This window comes from Salmo salar, chromosome ssa29 (assembly GCF_905237065.1).
Source record: "Salmo salar chromosome ssa29, Ssal_v3.1, whole genome shotgun sequence".
Lineage (NCBI taxonomy): Eukaryota > Metazoa > Chordata > Actinopteri > Salmoniformes > Salmonidae > Salmo > Salmo salar.
In genome coordinates, this window is record NC_059470.1 from 11,182,632 (window position 1) to 11,200,657 (window position 18,026).

Consider the following 18,026-nt stretch of genomic DNA (forward strand, 5'->3'; position numbering starts at 1 on the left):
TGTTCCACTATAACAACAATCGTCCTTGTAAAGTTCATGGGTCGACTTGTTGTGATGTAATGCATCATTTGATGGTGTAAAGGTCGGCTTTCTACTTGGTGTGTGTGACCCAGCACACATAAACACACACAAACAGGCATAGAAAGTCACACTCACACACACACACACACACACACACACACACACACACACACACACACACACTCTTCCAGGCTAACACTAGCCTGGGCAGCCGTGTTCTTTTAACAGTACACAATCCAAACAGCTGTAAATACCCCTTTAGATTCCTAATAAATAGAAGAATGCCTGAATTTCCTGTGCGGAAATCCTCTCATTGCCACAGGAACATTGTCAATCTGCTCCAATGCTTTTGGAGCGTCTTAAATCTGCCACAGAAGATTGCATTCTGTGTGGTATACAGAACTAATAAGTAATAGACTCCCTGAACTCAGGCACACAGGCAGAATGATAGTCCATGGGTGTGTCCCAAATGGCACCCTGTTCCCTTTTGTAGTGCACTACTTGGACCAGGGAACATAGGGCCCTGGTCAAAAGTAGAGCACTGTATATGGAATAGGGTGGGGCGCATTTGGGACGCATCCCACTACTGTAGTGGTATAGAACCCAGAGTTTTCCCTGGAAACGTGATCTGTTAGTTACGGCCTATTTGTCCTCTTCAGGTCATTTGGTGCAGAACAATTCAAGTTATATGCTATTCTACCTGTTCAGACCATGTGCACTCAGAACAAATGCTGGGTTGTTTTAATGACCCAACTGCAGGGTTGCATGCATTGGGGAACATTAGTTGGGTTGTTTTCTTTAAAAATAGCAAGGTTGGGTTGTTCATGCTGGGTTGTTGATGCCAGGTTATTGAGATATCTGTTCAGATCAGAAAACTAAAGGCGTGGTTTAGAGGTGGCGTGGCATTTAGGGGGCGGTTCATCTGTTCTGTTATATTGTTAACATACGTTCAGGTTGAACACTGACAGTTTTGTAGCTTTAATGAAGTTCCATAAAAACCAATGCAATCCCAATGTTGGGATATTTACCACTTTGTTACAATATGTAAGTAATGATATTACGAATATAACGGAATATATAAGGTATAAAAAGTATTTAATGGAAAATTGAAATGTGCACTGTACCAACTTAACGTGGTGATCAAGAATGACATTTACTCTCACGGGTGGCAAAAAATAACTATCTGAAAGCCACGCCCCTAATAAGCCATGCCTCCTGTAAATAACATTGCATTAAAAAGACCCAGCTGCTGGGTCAGCCCAGCATGAAAGTGATATATCTCAATTGATGGTTAAATGAACCCATGTTTGGGTAATCCCAACAACCCAACATGTTGGGTTATTCACGCAACCTAACTGGCTGGGTCAAAATAACCCAGCGTGTGTTCTGTCCAATATTTACCCAGCGCTGGGTTACCAAATTTTAACCCAGCTTTTTTAAGAGCGTGGTCAGTAAAATCTCATGTCCAAGGAGGGCAGTACTGACCAGGGCTGTGGTCAAAGGGGGGTCCAGTTCCTGGGTTGTCTCTCCTCTGACCAATCCTCCAGTCAAGGTCATCATCAGGGTCCTGAGTCAGCTGGCAGGTCTCCTCCCACATGTCCTTTGGCATGTCAAAGTTACAGGCACCTGGTAGGCCTACAATGTGGCCTGGGAGCGAGAGAGAGATTGGGAAGAGGGAGGAAGAGCGAGAGAGCGAGAAAGAGAGAAAGACAGAGAGGGCAAAGAAATAGCAAAGTTGCAGATGATTCCTTAATAGCTCTCAATTGTACAGTTCAGTACTCCCTAGTTCTGGTCCAGGGCGTTACCTGCGGCTTGCTGACGCTGAGCCATCAGCAAGCCGCACGTAACGCCCTGGACCAGAGCTAGCTCTACTCACCACAGTCTACCTCATCCGACTCGTCTGCACAGTCGGCCTTGCTGTCACACACCAGGTGGGACTCGATGCAGTCACCGCTCTGGCACACAAAGTCTGTGACCGCCGGACATGACGCTGGCACCATTGCACCTGGACAACACACAGACACACAAACACGCGTGCACACGTTCAAAACATACACTGATGTCTTTTATCATAACAAGACAGGCTTTGCTTGTTTTCTCTGTTAGAGGCTGCTTCTGCTGTGAGCCAACTACAAAGCTGAACGTACACCCCCCCATAGTGGGTCAAAAGACAATGTTTCTGAATAAGAATCAGATTGTGTGTGCTGAGATGAGGTGAAGCTCTGGATGACAGTGTTCTCAAGGTGTGTGCCAGAGAATTTGAGCAGCCAGGAAGCTTACAGAGCAACACACACACCTCTGTGTTAAATTCAGGACCGGTTACACAACAACAAACTAGGACTACAATAAAAGTATCCTCCTGCAGCTCAGCCACTTGTTTGAGAAGAGGGAGTGCAGAACACGAGAGACGGGGATCAGGTGGATCAGAGCTGTGTGTGTATGTCAAAGGTGCTTGTACAAAGTATTGACTCAGGGGTGTGAATATCTATGTAAATTAGATATTTCCGTAATTTAGATTTCAATAAATTTGCAAAGATAAAAAAAAAAAATGTTTTTACTTTGTCATTACGGGGTATTGTGTGTTGATGGGTGTGAATTATTGTATTTTTTATTCATTTTGAACTCAGGCTGAAACACAACAAAATGTGGAATAAGTCAAGGGTATGAATACTTTCTGATGGCACTGTAAATTACAGAGTGAAAAGAAGGAAGTGTGTACAGAATAAAAATATTCAAAAACATAACTCCTGTTTGCATTAAGGCATGAAAGTAATACTCATGGTGGTGGCTAAATCATGTTATGGGTATGCTTGTCATCGGCAAGGACTAGGGAGTTTTTTAGGGTAAAAATAAATAGAGCGAAGTACAGGCAAAATCCTAGAAGAAAACCTGGTTCTGTCTGCTTTTCAACAGACACTCTGAAACAAATTCACTTTCAGCACGACAATAACCTAAAACACAAGGCCAAATATACACTGGAAGTTGCTTACCAAGATGACGTTGAATGTTCCTGAGTGGCCTAGTTACAGACATAAATCGGCTTGAAAATCTATGGGAAGTATTGAAAATGGTTGTCTAGCAATGGTCAACAACCAACTTGACAGAGCTTAAAGAGTTAAAAAAAAAAAAAAGGGCAAATATTGTACAATCCAGGTGTGCAAAACTCTTAGAGATTTATCCCAACAGACTCACAGCTGTAATCGCTGCCAAAGGTGATTCTAACATGTTTTGACTCAGGAGGTTGAATACATATCTAATCAATATTAGTGTGCTATTTTTCATCAATCTTTAAAAAAATATATAATATGTTTTTCCATTTTGACATTGCAGAGTATTCTGTGTAGATAAAAAAAAGACAAATAAATCCATTTTAAGCGCAATTCGTAACACAACAAAATGTGGAAAAAGTCGAGGAGTGTGAATATTTTCTGAAGTCACCTCCATCGAGGCTACAGAAACATGGAAAAACCCCATTGCACGTTGATAAGCAAAGACAAACCTGACTATTTTAATTCAACGTCTATAGAACTTGAAAAATGAGAGCATGAGCAATTTGAGAGCAGACTGGGTTTGAGTTAATAACGCTTGTTTGATGAAAGTGTGTGTGTCTGTTTGTGTGTGACTGTGTGTTGGAGGGAGCATTGCAGGGGTCTGGACAGTTGCCACACATTGCAAGGCCCTCTGCCAGCCCCTGCTTAATGTAAGGTTGATCTAATGTGGAATACCTGTCTGTAGCAGAGCCTCCTAATAAAAAGCAATGGCTTTAGACTAAAATACAACAGGGTTGTATTCAGTAGGAACCAAACGGAAGCAAGCTGAAATGGGGAAGGACCTACTTGAATATACTACTACATTATTCTCTTGGTTACACTATTCTCTTGGTTATACTACTACACTATCCTAATGGTTATACTACTACACTATTCTCTTGGTTATACTACTACACTATTATCTTTTCTCCATATCATTACTACTAAATAACTGATTTAATCTGAGAAAATGAAGACGTTTTGATGTTGGTTTTGATGATGTGTCTGTCTGGTGGTGGGGGGGTGTTACAGATTCAAGCAGGTGGCTTATATTCTTCACACAGCAGCTGGTGTGTTGAGTGTGTCAGACTGCCAAATTTCTCCATTGCCAAGATCATCCAACCACCTAACAGGTGTGGCGTGTCAAGAAGCTGATTAAACAGCCTGATCATTACACAGGTGCACCTTGTGTTTGGGACAATAAAAGGCCACTCTAAAATGTGTAGTTTTGTAACACAGCACAATGACACAGATGTCTCAAGTTTTGAGGGAGCGTGCAATTGGAATGCTGACTGCAGGAATGTCCACCAGAGCTGTTGCCAGAGAATTGCCTGTTAATGTCTCTAACATAAGCCGCCTCCAACGTCGTTTTAGAGAATTTGGCAGTACGTCCAACCGGCCTCACAACCACAGACCATGTGTATGACATTGGGAGGGCAAGCAGTTTGGTGATGTTAACGTTGTAAATTCTCGCCCATGGTGGAGGTGGGGTTATGGTATGGGTAGGCATAAGCTATGGACAACGAACACATATGGGTTTTGCATTTGTCAATTTGAATGCACCATGCCCATTTTTTAAGGTACACTACATGACCAAAGGTATGTGGACACTTGTATGTGGACACCTGTATGCAGGTGGGCTCCCGAGTGCTGCAGCGGTCTAAGACACTGCAGTACCTGGTTCAAATCCAGGCTGCATCACATCCGGCCGGGGTAGGCTGTCATTGTAAATAAGAATTTGTTCTTAACTGACTTGCCTAGTTAAATAAAGGTTAAATAAAATACATGAAATAAAAAGGTGCCCACAAAAGTATGTGGACACCTGCTCATTGAGCATCTCATTCCAAAATCATGGGCATTAATGTGGAGTTGGTCCCCGCTTTGCTGCTATAACAGCCTCCACTCTTCTGGGAAGGTTTTCCACTAGATGTTGGAACATTGCTGCAGGGACTTGCTTTCTTTCAGCCACAAGCGCATTAGTGAGGTTGGGCACTGATGTTGGGCAATTAGGCTCGCAGTCAGCATTCCAATTCATCTCAAAGGTCTTCGATGGGGTTGAGGTCAGGGCTCTGTGCAGGCCAGTCAAGTTCTTCCACACCGATCTCAACAAACCATTTCTGTATGGACCTCGCTTTGTGTATGGGGGCATTGTCATGCTGAAACAGGAAAGGGCCTTCCCCAAACTGTTGCCACAAAGTTGGAAGCACAGAATTGTCTAGAATGTCATTGTATGATGTATCGTTAAGATTTCCCTTCGCTGGAACTAAGGGGCCTAGTCCGAACCATGAAAAACAGCCCCAGACCATTATTCCTCCTCCACCACACTTTAGTCTTGGCACTACACATTTGAGCAGGTAGCGTTCTCCTGGCATCCGCTAAACCCAGATTCGTCCGTCGGACTACCAGATGGTTAAGCGTGAATCATCACTCCAGAGAATGCGTTTCCACTGCTCCAGAGTCCAATGGTGGCGAGCTTTACACCACTCCAGCCAATGCTTGGCATTACTCCTGGTGATCTTAGGCTTGTGTGCAGCTGCTCGACCATGGAAACCCATTTCATGAAGCTCCCTGACGAACAGTTCTTATGTTGACAGGTGATTTTTATGCGATTCAGCACTCAGCAGTGCCGTTCTGTGAGCTTGTGTGGCCTACCACTTTGCAGCTGAGCCGTTGTTGCTCCTAGACGTCTCTAATTCACAATAACAGCACTTACAGTTGACCAGGGCAGCTCTATCAGGGCAGAAATTTGAACTGACATGTATGACGGTGCCACGTTGAAATGAGCTCTTCGGTAAGGCCATTTTACTGCCAATGTTTGTCTGTGGAGATTGCATGGTTGTGTGCTTGATTTTATACCCCGTCAGCAATGGGTGTGGCTGAAATAGCCAAATCCCCTAATTTGAAGGGGTGTCCACATACTTCTGTATTTATAGTGTATCTACCTAGATAGTTATTTCTTGATTTCTTGTTTAGATCTTTTTTTATTATTTGAGGATTTGTATTGTATTTGCAAGACATTCTACTGCACTGTTGGAGCTAGTAACATAAGCATTTTGCAACACCTGCCATAACACCTGCAAATATGTGTACGCTTTCCAATACATCTTGATTTGATTTGATTTGAAGAGAATTGCGCATTTAAATGCTGCTGGACTACTTCAATGTCTTTTATCCACATTATTAAAAGTGAATCTAGCCTCAGGTGCTAGTCTGGCCTTTTGTTGCTTTTCTCTACAGATTTCAATGGGTTCAACTCCAATTTCAAGGCATAGAATCTGACATGACTTAAAAATAATTCAATTTATTTTCATGCCAGGGAATTATATATTTATTTCCACGTTGTCAGAGGATCCCGGGAGCTTCGTAGGAACTAGCCAATGAACTTCTGTTCACTTCTAATTAACTTGTACATTTTAATCCCTGATTCTTGGGGTAATGGTTTTTAGAGTCATGTTCTGTGTCCAGAACATCTTCAAAGACAAGACTAGAGCGAGCCTTTCCAAGAGAAAGTTACATTGTGCATTGCAGAACAGTGTCAGTACCAAGAGTAACTCTAGGAGTAACTCCTAGCACAAGGAGTAACAAATCCAATCCTGATAGGAGATTCCCGAGAAAGACAGTACACACCTGACGTGTGTATTAAAATATAAGATAGAGATGAATACAAGATATACGATGTGATATAAGTCCTGATGAGACTGAGGCTGTCCTAATATGGACACCGTAGAACCTGTTATACAGTATACGTTCACGTTGTGGATGCATGGCTCACTTACTGGGGTCACAGTCTGTGAACTGGAGGTCATCCAGCGCAGCCCCTCCGCTCACGTCTCTGGAGCGTATCCCCTCGAAGATCACTTCAAAGTTCCTCAACTTCCGCAGGGGAACCTCCGCCCGGTTCCACTCCTCCCCCTGGTTCCCCGTCTTGTTCCACACCTCCGTCACCCCATTGTTCTCAGTCTGTGGAGAGGTGGAGAGGTCAGGCGTAAAGAGGTCAAACACAATGTTCCATAGCGTACATTGGTACGCTGTCCAGATTAACAACTCCTGCTGAGGCTGTCATAATATGGACGCTGCACATTGATTATTCTATCGCAAGGCTCTCCAACCCTGTTCCTGGAGAGCTACCGTCCCGGAGGTTTTCGCTCCAACCCTAATCTCACACACCTGATTTGAATAATTAGCTGGTTGATAAACTGAATTAGGTTAGTTACAACTGGGGTTGAAACAAAAACCTACAGGAGGGTAGTTCACCAGGAACAGGGTTTGAGAGCCCTGTTCTATAACCTATATACTGTATATAAATGACCCACTCTGAGTCATTCAAAAGTGACTTATATGAAAATGTACAGCACTGCTGATTATTTTGTAATGTAATCATACAGAGCCCAGATCATTCAATCACATACAGTATGGAGGAGTACAGAATATGAGGTTGCATTGAATTGAGGCCGAGTTATGGAACGCTTTCCGCCACTGAGTAGCACGGAGGTCATTTAAGAAGAGTCATTATAGTCAGATTAGCATAACATCACAGTAATGAATGCTCTTGCCCTTAGACCTCCTATTAAATCTGTAACGGGCCGGTTCTCTCCCAGGCTGAGTCTCAAATCGCACCCTATTCCATAGGGCTCTGGTCAAAAGTAGTCTGCCATTTAAGGAGTAGGGTGCCATTTGGGACTCAACCCCAGTCATCTTTAATGTATTAGACTCATGCCACATATGGAACAGATTAAAAGCCAGGCCAAATGGCATTAGTTGGGAAATCCTTTCTGTCTTTTCCCATGGTACTGCAGAGGCACTGAATGATATCTAATAATGTTGAAATTATGAATGCGACTTAGAGCGGGGTACTGTATATCATGACAGGCTAGATTATCAGGTTTTGGACATAATGCTGTGGAGTAGCAGTTGGACACCTCCCCAGTCAAATCAGGCAAAATGTCATTAAACATGCTAATGTTAGTTTAGGGACAAGAGGTTTTCCTGACTGTGTGTGTGTTTAAACCAGACCCTAGGGTATAATAGGTGAAGTGTTCAGGAAAATCTCTGGGCCCTAGTTATTCTGTTTTAATCAACTATGTTAGATTATAGATACATAAGTATTTGTTGTTTCTTATATTTGCTCCACCCACACAGTAATAAAGAAAATCCCATTCAGTTGTCCAATCAGGCCTAATTATGCTTACGGGGTAATTTCTTTGTCCCTCTGCGATTAAAGGGGTAATTTGGGATTCAGTGGTCACTCCACTTAAAACTATATATATATATTTTTTTTTTAAGAAATCGATATACTAATCCTATATTACCCCTTTAATGCAGTAGGAAAGTTGGTCTCAGTGGTGTAGTGGGGGCTATACGCAGGAATAAGCCACATACACACTTTCTTTTCAGTGGGTATTGTGTATACTCACTTCTTAATCCTCACTGATGCATATCAAAGTAGTGTAGTGGATGTATACAGTACGCTGTATCAATTATTTAGTACAATAGAGAACTCATGCACAAAGTAGCCAACACATCGCAAAGCACATAGCCTAGTTTTAGGGTCAAGTAGCAAGAGAAGGCTGTTCTCAACTGGTTGTGCAACCTGGTCTTAGAGCGTTTAGTATTATTCTGTACGTAAATCCGAGGCCCTCCATTTAGGTTGATATTTTCCGTTTGATATGGTTACATAAAACAGATGGTTACTTAAGGCAAAAACGAAAGGAGGGTGGTTGGTTCGGGGTAGATGGGTGGGCTTATAATGTGAACGTCTAGCAACCAAAAGGTTGCGAGTTTGAATCTCATCACGGACAACTTTAGCATTTTACCTAATTAGCAACTTTTCAACTACTTACTACTTTTTAGCTACTTTGTATGTTAGCTAACCCTTCCCCTAACCCTTACCTGAATCCTTTTAGCCAACCCTTCCCTTAACCTTAACCCTAACCTTAACCCTTTAACCTTATTTCCAAAACGTAACCCTAACCTCGAGCCTAGCTAAGCCAGCTAACATTAACCACCTAGCTAAAATTCCAACTGAGCAATCAGTGTCAAACTGAGCAATTGGGGGAGAAGGGCCTTGGTCAGGGAGATGACCAAGAACCCGATGGTCACTCTGACAAAGCTCCAGAGTTCCTCTGTGGAGATGGGAGAACCTTTCAGAAGGACAACCATCTCCGCAGCACTCCACCAATCAGACCTTTATGGTAGAGTGGCCAGACAGAAGCCACTCTTCAGTAAAAGGCACAGTCAGGATCGAGGGAAAGATGAACAGAGCAAAGTATAGAGAGATGGAGAGACCTGAAAATAGCTGTGCAACGACGCTCCCGATGCAACCTGACAGAGCTTGAGAGGATCTGCAGAGAATAATGGGAGAAACTCCCTAAATACAAGTTTGCCAAGATTGAAGCGTCATTCCCAAGAAGACTCGAGGCTGTAATCGCTGCCAAAAGTTGCTTCAACAAAGTACTGAGTAAATGGTCTGAATACTTATGCAAATGTGATAGTTTTTTATTTGTAATAAATTAGCAAAAATAAATAAAACCTGTTTTTGCTTTGTCATTATGGGATATTGTGTGTAGATTAAAACAATTTAATAAATTTTAGAATAAGGCTGTAATGTTACAAAATGTGGGTAAAGTGAATGGGTCTGAATATTTTATGAATGCACTGTACATACCATACGAAACGTAACATACCATACTAAATGGAGTGTCTCGGATTTACATACAGAAAAATATGAAATGCTCTGAGACCAGGTTAGGTTGTAGCATGGAGCATCTTAAAGACCGACATCGGTAGCCAGTAGAGTAGGTGGGAAAGACATTTCAGCTTATGAAATCAACCAGTAAATGCTAACTAAGGCAACAATGGGTATTTGGTATTTTGGTATTTTATTAGGGTCCCCATTAGCTGTTGCAAAAGCAGCAGCTACTCTTCCTGGGGTCCACCTTAAACAAGAAACACAATACAGAATTACATAATACAGAACATCAATAGACAAGAACAGAACTACATTAAAAAAAAGGAAGGCACACATTGCCTACATATCAATGCATATACACAAACTATCTAGGTCAAATAGGGGAGAGGCGTTGTGCCGCAAGGTGTTGCTTTATCTGGGGTTTTTTAAACCAGGTTTGCTGTTTGAGAAATATGAGATGGAAGGAAGTTCCCTGCAATTAGGGCTCTATATAATACTGTACGCTTTCTTGAAATTGTTCTGGATTTGGGGACTGTGAAAAGACCCTTGGTGGCATGTCTGGTGGGAAAAGTGTGTGTGTCAGAGCTGTGTGTAAGTTGACTATGCAAACAAGTTGGGATTTTCAACACATTGATGTTTCTTATGAAAAGAAGAAGTGATGCAGTCAGTCTCTCAACTCTTAGCCAAGAGAGACTGGCGTGCATAGTATTTATATCAGCCCTCTGATTACAATCAAGAGCAAAACGTGGCGCTCTGCTCTGGGTATGCAAACCAGTTATTGAAAAAGTTTGGTCTGAAGTCTTGGTTGAATCTTTGCGTTGCACAATACAGTCATCATGCACTGAACAAAAAACCTTCCCAATTTAATGTTATCTGTAGAGTAGGCCTACAATGGCAGATTGATCTCATGATGATTTGTATCAATCCAGCGGGCATGTGTTTTGCAAACTCTGCCATCACAAGTGTACTGTAAGCCAGGAGTCGGCAACAGGTGGCCTGAGGACCAAAACCGGGCCGTGAGTGATTTTATTTTGGCACCCCAAAAGTTTTAAACAATATTTTGTTTATTATTTTACAAAAGTATGTGGACACCCCATCAAATGTGTGGATTTGGCTATTTCAGCCACACCCGTTGCTGATAGGTGTATCAAATCAAGCCCACAGCCATGCAATCTCCATAGACAAACATTGGCCTTACTGATAAACTCAGTGACTTTCAACATGGCACCGTCATAGGATGCCACTTCTCCAACAAGTCAGTTCGTAAAATTTCTGCCTTGCTAGAGCTGCCCCGGTCAACTGTAAGTGCTGTTATTGTGAAGTGGAAATGTCTAGGAGCAACAACGGCTCAGCCGCGAAGTGGTACGCCACACAAGCTCACAGAACGGGACCACCGAGTGCTGAACCACGTAGTGCGTAAAAATCGTCTGTCCTCGTTTGCAACCCATACTACCTTTGGAAGCAACGTCAGCACAATAACTGTTCGTCGGGAGCTTCATGAAATGGGTTTCCATGGCCGAGCAGCCGCACACAAGCCTAAGATCACCATGCGCAATGCCAAGCGTCCGCTGGGGTGGTGTAAAGCTCGCCGACATTGGAACGCAGAGGCTGTACAGTAACATGCTATACCTGATGTCAGAACTCAGGTTTCCGCTTCACATCTCTGTATGGGTTTTGACTGACAGCCTTATAAACTTGAGCACCGCGTGTCACAAGAAGATGCCCCCATCCCTTCTGCTAATTGTGCAACTTTTGCACATTTGTTGCGGTCAGAGTGAGGGAAATGCTGTAAATCGAGAGGAGTCAATGTGTTCTGAAAGATTAGACGTTGGAAAATTATAATAAATTACACTTTGATGTCATACAAGCAAACCACACACCCAAATGTGCACTTCACATTTCCATATTTGAAAACTCATCCCACTGGGCACACACTGGTTGAATTAACGTTTTTTCCAAGTCATTTCAACGAAATTAAGCAGAAACAACGTGGAAAAGACGTTGAATTGACTTCTCTGCCCAGTGGGATGAAATGTACTATGATTGCTATGTTTAATGTACAGTTACAAGGATGACATGCGTTATACCCTGGGTTGTTCTGAACAGATTGAGTCTGTGTTTTTGGTATTGTGAAGAAAATTTGCCACGGAACACACACTCATCAAAATTACAATCTGTTTGTCTGATGAGCCTGATCAAATCAAATTTTATTTGTCACACGCGCCGAATGCAACAGGTGTAGACCTTACAGTGAAATGCTTACTTACAAGCCCTTAACCAACAATGCAATTTTAAGAAAAAAAAGAAAAGAAAAATAAATAAAGTAACAAATAATTAAAGAGCAGCAGTACCGTTACAGAGTCAATGTGCGGGGGCACTGGTTAGCCGAGGTAATTGAGGTAATATATACATGTGGGTAGAGTTATTAAAGTGAATTATGCATAGATAATAACAGACAGTAGCAGCAGCGTAAAAGGGGGAGGGGCAATTTGAGTAGTCTGAGTAACCATTTGATTAGATAGATGTTCAGGAGTCTTATGGCTTGGTGGTAGAAGCTGTTTAGAAGCCTCTTAGACCTAGATTTGGCGCACCAGTACTGCTTGCCGTGCGGAAGCAGAGAGAACAGTCAATGACAAGGGTGGCTGGAGTCTCTGACAATTTTATAGGCTTTCCTCTGACACCGCCTGGTATAGAGGTCCTGGATGGCAGGAAGCTTGGCCCCGGTGATATACTGGGCCATACATGCTACCCTCTGTAGTGCCTTGCGGTCGGAGGTTGAGCAGTTGCCATACCAGGCAGTGATGCAACCAGTCAGGATGCTCTCGATGTTGCAGCTGTAGAACCTTTTGAGGATCTGAGGACCCATGCCAAATCTTTTCAGTCTCCAGAGGGGGAATAGGTTTTGTCATGCCATCTTCAAGACTGTCTTGGTGTAATTGGACCATGTTAGTTTGTTGGTGATGTGGACACCAAGGAACTTGAAGCTCTCAACCTGCTCAACTACAGCCCCGTCGATGAGAATGGGGGCGTGCTCAGTCCTCCTTTTCCTGTAGTCCACAATTATCTCCTTCGTCTTGATCATGTTGAGGGAGAGGTTGTTATTCTGGCACCACACGGCCAGGTATCTGACCTCCTCCCTATAGGCTTTCTCGTCATTGTCGGTGATCAGGCCTACCCCTGTTGTGTCATTGGCAAACTCAATGATGGTGTTGGAGTTGTGCCTGGCCGTGCAGTCATGAGTGAACAGGGCGTACAGGAGGGGACTGAGCACGCACCCCTCAAGGGTCCCTGTGTTGAGGATCAGCGTGGTAGATGTGTTGTTCCCTACCCTTACCATCTGTGGGAGGCCTGTCAGGAAGTCCAGGATCCAGTTGCATAGGGAGGTGTTTAGTCCCAGGGTCCTTAGCTTAGTGGTGAGCCTTGAGGGCACTATGGTGTTGAACGCTCAGCTGTAGTCAATTAATAGCATTCTCACATAGGTGTTCCTTTTGTCCAGGTGGGAAAGGGTAGTGTGGAGTGCAATAGAGTTTGCATCATCTGTGGATCTTTTAGGGTGGTATGCAAATTGGAGTGGGTCTAGGAATTCTGGGATAATGGTGTTGATGTGAGCCATGACCATCCTTTCAAAGCACTTCATGGCTACAGACGTGAGTGCTACGGGTCAGTAGTCATTTAGGCAGGTTACCTTAGTGTTCTTGGGCACAAGAACTATGGTGGTCTGCTTGAAACATGTTGGTATTACAGACTCCGACAGACAGAGTTTGAAAATGTCAGTGAAGACACTTGCCAGTTGGTCAGCACATGCTCACAGTACACGTCCTGGTAATCCGTCTGGCCCTGCAGCCTTGTGAATGTTCACCTGTTTAAAGATGTTACTCACATCGGCTGTTGAGAGCATGATCACAGTCTTCTGGAACAGCTGGTGCTCTCATGCATGTTTGTGTTATTTGCCTCGAAGCGAGCATAGAAGTAGTTTGGCTTGTGTCACTGGGCAGCTCTCGGCTGTGCTTCCCTTTGTAGTTGGTAATGGTTTGCAAGCGCTGCCACATCTGACGAGCGTCAGAGCCGGTGTAGTACGATTCAATCTTAGTCCTGTATTGAGCTTCCGGGTTAGAGTCCCACTCCTTGAAAGCGTGAGCTCTAGCCTTTAGCTCAGTGCGTATGTTGCCTGTAATCCATGGCTTCTGGTTGGGGTATGTATGTACGTTCACTGTGAGGATGATGTCATCGATGCACTTATTGATGAAGCCAATAACTGATGTGGTGTACTCCTCAATGTCATCAGAGGAATCTCGGAACATATTCCAGTCTGTGCCAGCAAAACAGTCCTGTAGCTTAGCATCTGCTTCATCTGACCACTTTTTTATTGATCGAGTCACTGGTGCTTCCTGCTTTAATTTTTGCTTGTAAGCAGTAATCATAAGGATAGAATTATGGTCAGATTTGCCAAATGGAGGGCGAGGGAGAGCTTTATATGCGTCTCTGTGTGTGGAGTAAAGGTGGCGCAGAGTTTCTTTCCCCTCTGGTTGCACATTTAACATGCTGATAGAAATTTGGTAAGACGGATTTAAGTATCCCTGCATTAAAGTCCCCGGCCACTAGGAGCGCTGTCTCTCCGTGTGCATTTTCCTGTTTGCTTATGGTGGAATACAGCTCATTCAGTGCGGTTTTAGTGCCAGCACCAGTCTATGGTGGCATGTAGACAGCTACGAAAAAACAGATGAAAACTCTCTTGGTAGATAGTGTGGTCTACAGCTTATCATGAGATACTCTTCCCCAGGCAAGCAAAACCTCGAGACTTTCTTAGATATTGTGTACCAGCTGTTATTTACAAAAATACATAGTCCGCCGCCACTTGCGGTTACTGGCCCAACGCTCTAACCACTAGGCTACCTGTCGCCCCAAATATAGGAGCCCCTCAGGGGTGCATGCTCAGTGCCCTCCTGTACTCCCTGTTCACTCATGACTGCACAGCCAGGTATGACTCCAACACCATCATTAAACTTGCCGATGACACAACAACGGTAGGCCTGATCACCAACAATGACAAGACAGCAGATAGGGAGGAGGTTAGATACCTGGCCGTGTGGTGCCAGGAGAACACCCTCTCCCGCAACGTGATTACAGTAATTACAATTTAGCAAATTAACACTGGAGTGATAGATGTGCAGATGAGGATGAAAAAAAAGAGCAGAAAAACAAAACAAATATGGGGATGAGGTAGGTAGTTGGTTGGACGGGCTATTTACAGATGGGCTGTGTATTATAACACGCAAATTATTGTATTTTTCTTGTCTATATTGAATACATCATTTAAATATTCACAGTGTAGGTTGGAAAAAGTAATGACTTCTCCAAAAGCTAATTGGAGTCAGGAGTCAGCAAACCTGAAGTCCAAACAATGAGACGAGTTTGGAGATGTTGGTTAGAGCTGCCCTGTCCTATAAAAAGCACTCACAAAATTTGAATTTGCTATTCACAAGAAGCCTGATGTGAACCATGCCTCAAACAAAAGAGATCTCAGAAGACCTAAGAATTGTTGACATGCATAAAACTGGAAAGGGTCACAAAAGTATTTCTAAAAGCCTTGATGTTCATCAGTCCACGGTAAGACAAATTGTCTATAAATCGAGAAAGTTCAGCACTGTTGCTACTCTCCCTAGGAGTGGCCCTCCTGCAAAGATGACTGCAAGAGCACAGTGCAGAATGCTCAATGAGGTTAAGAAGAATCCTAGAGTGTCAACTAAAGACTTACAGAAATCTCTGGAACATGCTAACATCTTTGTTGACGAGTCTACGATATGTAAAACACTAAACAAGAATGGTGTTCGAGGGAGGACACCACGGAAGAAGCCACTGCTGCTCAACAAAAAAAATTGCTGCACGTCTGAAGTTTGCAAAAGAGCACCTGGATGTTCCACAGTGCTACTGGCAAAATATTCTGTGGACAGATTAAATTAAAGTTGAGTTGTTTGGAAGGAACACACAACACTATGTGTGGAGAAGAAAAGGCACAGCACACCAACATCAAAACCTCATCCCAACTGTAAAGTATGGTGGAGGGAGCAACATGGTTTGGAGCTGCTTTGCTGCCTTAGGGCCTGGACAGCTTGCTATCAGACGGAAAAATGTATTCCCAAGTTTGTCAAGACATTTTGCATTTCGCGAATTGAAGCTCAACAGAAGTTGGGTGATGCAACAGGACAACAACTCAAAACACAGAAGTAAATCAACAACAAAATGCAACAAGGACAACAACCACTCGAGCCACTGCCTGTTCACACCGCTATCATCCAGAAGGCGAGGTCAGAACAGGTGCATCAAAGCAGGGACCAAGAGATTGAGAAACAGCTTCTATCTCAAGGCCATCAGACTGCTAAACAGCAATCACTAACTCAGAGAGGCTGCTGCCTACATTGAGAACCAATCACTGGACACTTTAATAAATGGATCACTAGTCACTTTAAACAATGCCACTTTAAATAATAGCGCTTTAATATTGTTTACATATCTTACACTACTCATATCCCATTTATATACTGTATTTTATACAATCTACTGCACCTTGCCTATGCCGCTCGGCCATCGCTCATCCATATACTTATATATACATATTCTCATTCACCCCTTTAGATTTGTGTGTATTAGGTAGTTGTTGGGGAATTGTCAGATACTTGTTAGATATTACTGCACTGTTGGAACTAGAAGCACAAGCATTTCGCTACACTCACATTAACATCTGCTAACCATTTGTATGTGGCCAATAAAATGTGATTTTATTTGATTTGAAAATGGATTCAACAGAAGAAAATATGCTCTCTGGAGTGGCCCAGTCAGAGTCCTGATCTCAACCCGATTGAGATGCTGTGACATGACCTCAGGAGAGTGGTTCACACCAGACATCCCAATAATATTGCTGAACTGAAACAGTTTTGTAAAGAGCAAATGGTCCAAAATTCCTCCTGACCGTTGTGCAGGCCTGATCCGCAACTACAGAACATTTTTGGTTGAGGTTATTGCTGCCAAAGGAGGGTCAACCAGTTATTAAATCCAAGGGTTCACATACTTTTTGCACCCTGCACTGTGAATGTTAACACGGTGTGTTCAATAAAACATGAAAACGTATAATTGTTAGTTTAAGCAGACTGTGTTTGTCTATTGTTGTGACTTAGATGAAGATAAGATCACATTTTATGACCAATTTATGCAGAAATCCAGGTAATTCCAATGGGTTCACATACTTTTTCTTGCCACTGTACCTCGACTAACCTGTACCCCCGCACACTGACTCGGTACATTTACCCCCTGTACAGTATATACCCTCGTTATTGTTATTTTATTGCGTCACTTTTATTATTTTTTACTGTAGTTTGGTAAATATTTTCTTAACTCTTCTTAAACTGCACTGTTAATTAAGGGCTTGTAATTAAGCATAAGATCTACACTTGTTGTATTCGGTGCATTTGACAAATAAAGTTTGATTTGATTTGAGAGGGATGATGTGGGAGAGTGGATGGGGACTGAGGAGGGGAATGGTCGGCGTAATCTTTGTATGCATTTCATTTATTGTTTTTGTACCTGTAATCCCCCCCATAAAAAAATGTAAAAGTTACAAATGAATAAAAACTTGGTCACAAATGTTTTTTTAATTGTGTGACGGTGGGGACGCAGGGCTGTGTTCCAAACAAACAACTACAAGTGTGTGTGCTTCATTTCCTCAATGGCAAAGCTAGGAGATGTAAAAAAAAAGCACCTTATAGTTGAAGGCTCTTTCCTTGAGTCATAAAAGTGCATTGAAATTACTTAGGAACTGTGCACAGTTTGGAGAGGTGTGTGACCACTAGGAGACACCAGTTAGACCTCTCACTCAAACCCTTGGAATCATTTAAATACACATAAAATCAACAGTGTAATGTTTGGATTCAGTCTTGTTTAATCTCCAGTGTTCCAGTTTGGCAAAAGTAGAGTATACCCACTTTTCCAGGCACCATCACAGTACAGGTTGGACTGAAGCAGAAACACAATATACTGTATCACCTCCCAGTTTGCTGCCAAACCACCTAATCGTGGACTAATTGGAACACGAGTGAGGATAAAGTGGTATGGACTGAATTGTCGTCTCTGATTGAGACAGAGGGAATATAGATTTTTAGAGGTCTGGGGCGATGGTGTGGGGACTGAGGATACAGCTCTCAGTTGTCACACGCAAATGGAGATCCACCTGCCCCCACCATCGCTTCCCTTCTAGTAGGATAATCTAAACAGACAGACCTTGTCTACATCCAAAT

At 43.0% G+C, this 18,026-nt stretch overlaps 1 protein-coding gene across 3 annotated transcripts in view; it reads right to left on the bottom strand.

The window, feature by feature from the left end:
• Nucleotides 1-18,026, bottom strand: part of malrd1 (MAM and LDL receptor class A domain containing 1) — a 114,078-nt gene that overhangs the window by 16,139 nt on the left and 79,913 nt on the right. For all 3 annotated transcript variants that reach the window (XM_014180735.2, XM_045710658.1, XM_045710659.1), the window contains exons 22-24: nucleotides 6,827-7,010; nucleotides 1,898-2,026; nucleotides 1,507-1,668 (exon numbers count right to left, since the gene is read on the bottom strand). In XM_014180735.2, coding sequence (XP_014036210.2) covers nucleotides 1,507-1,668; nucleotides 1,898-2,026; nucleotides 6,827-7,010 — 475 coding nt within the window. The remainder of the gene's footprint in view (nucleotides 1-1,506; nucleotides 1,669-1,897; nucleotides 2,027-6,826; nucleotides 7,011-18,026) is intronic.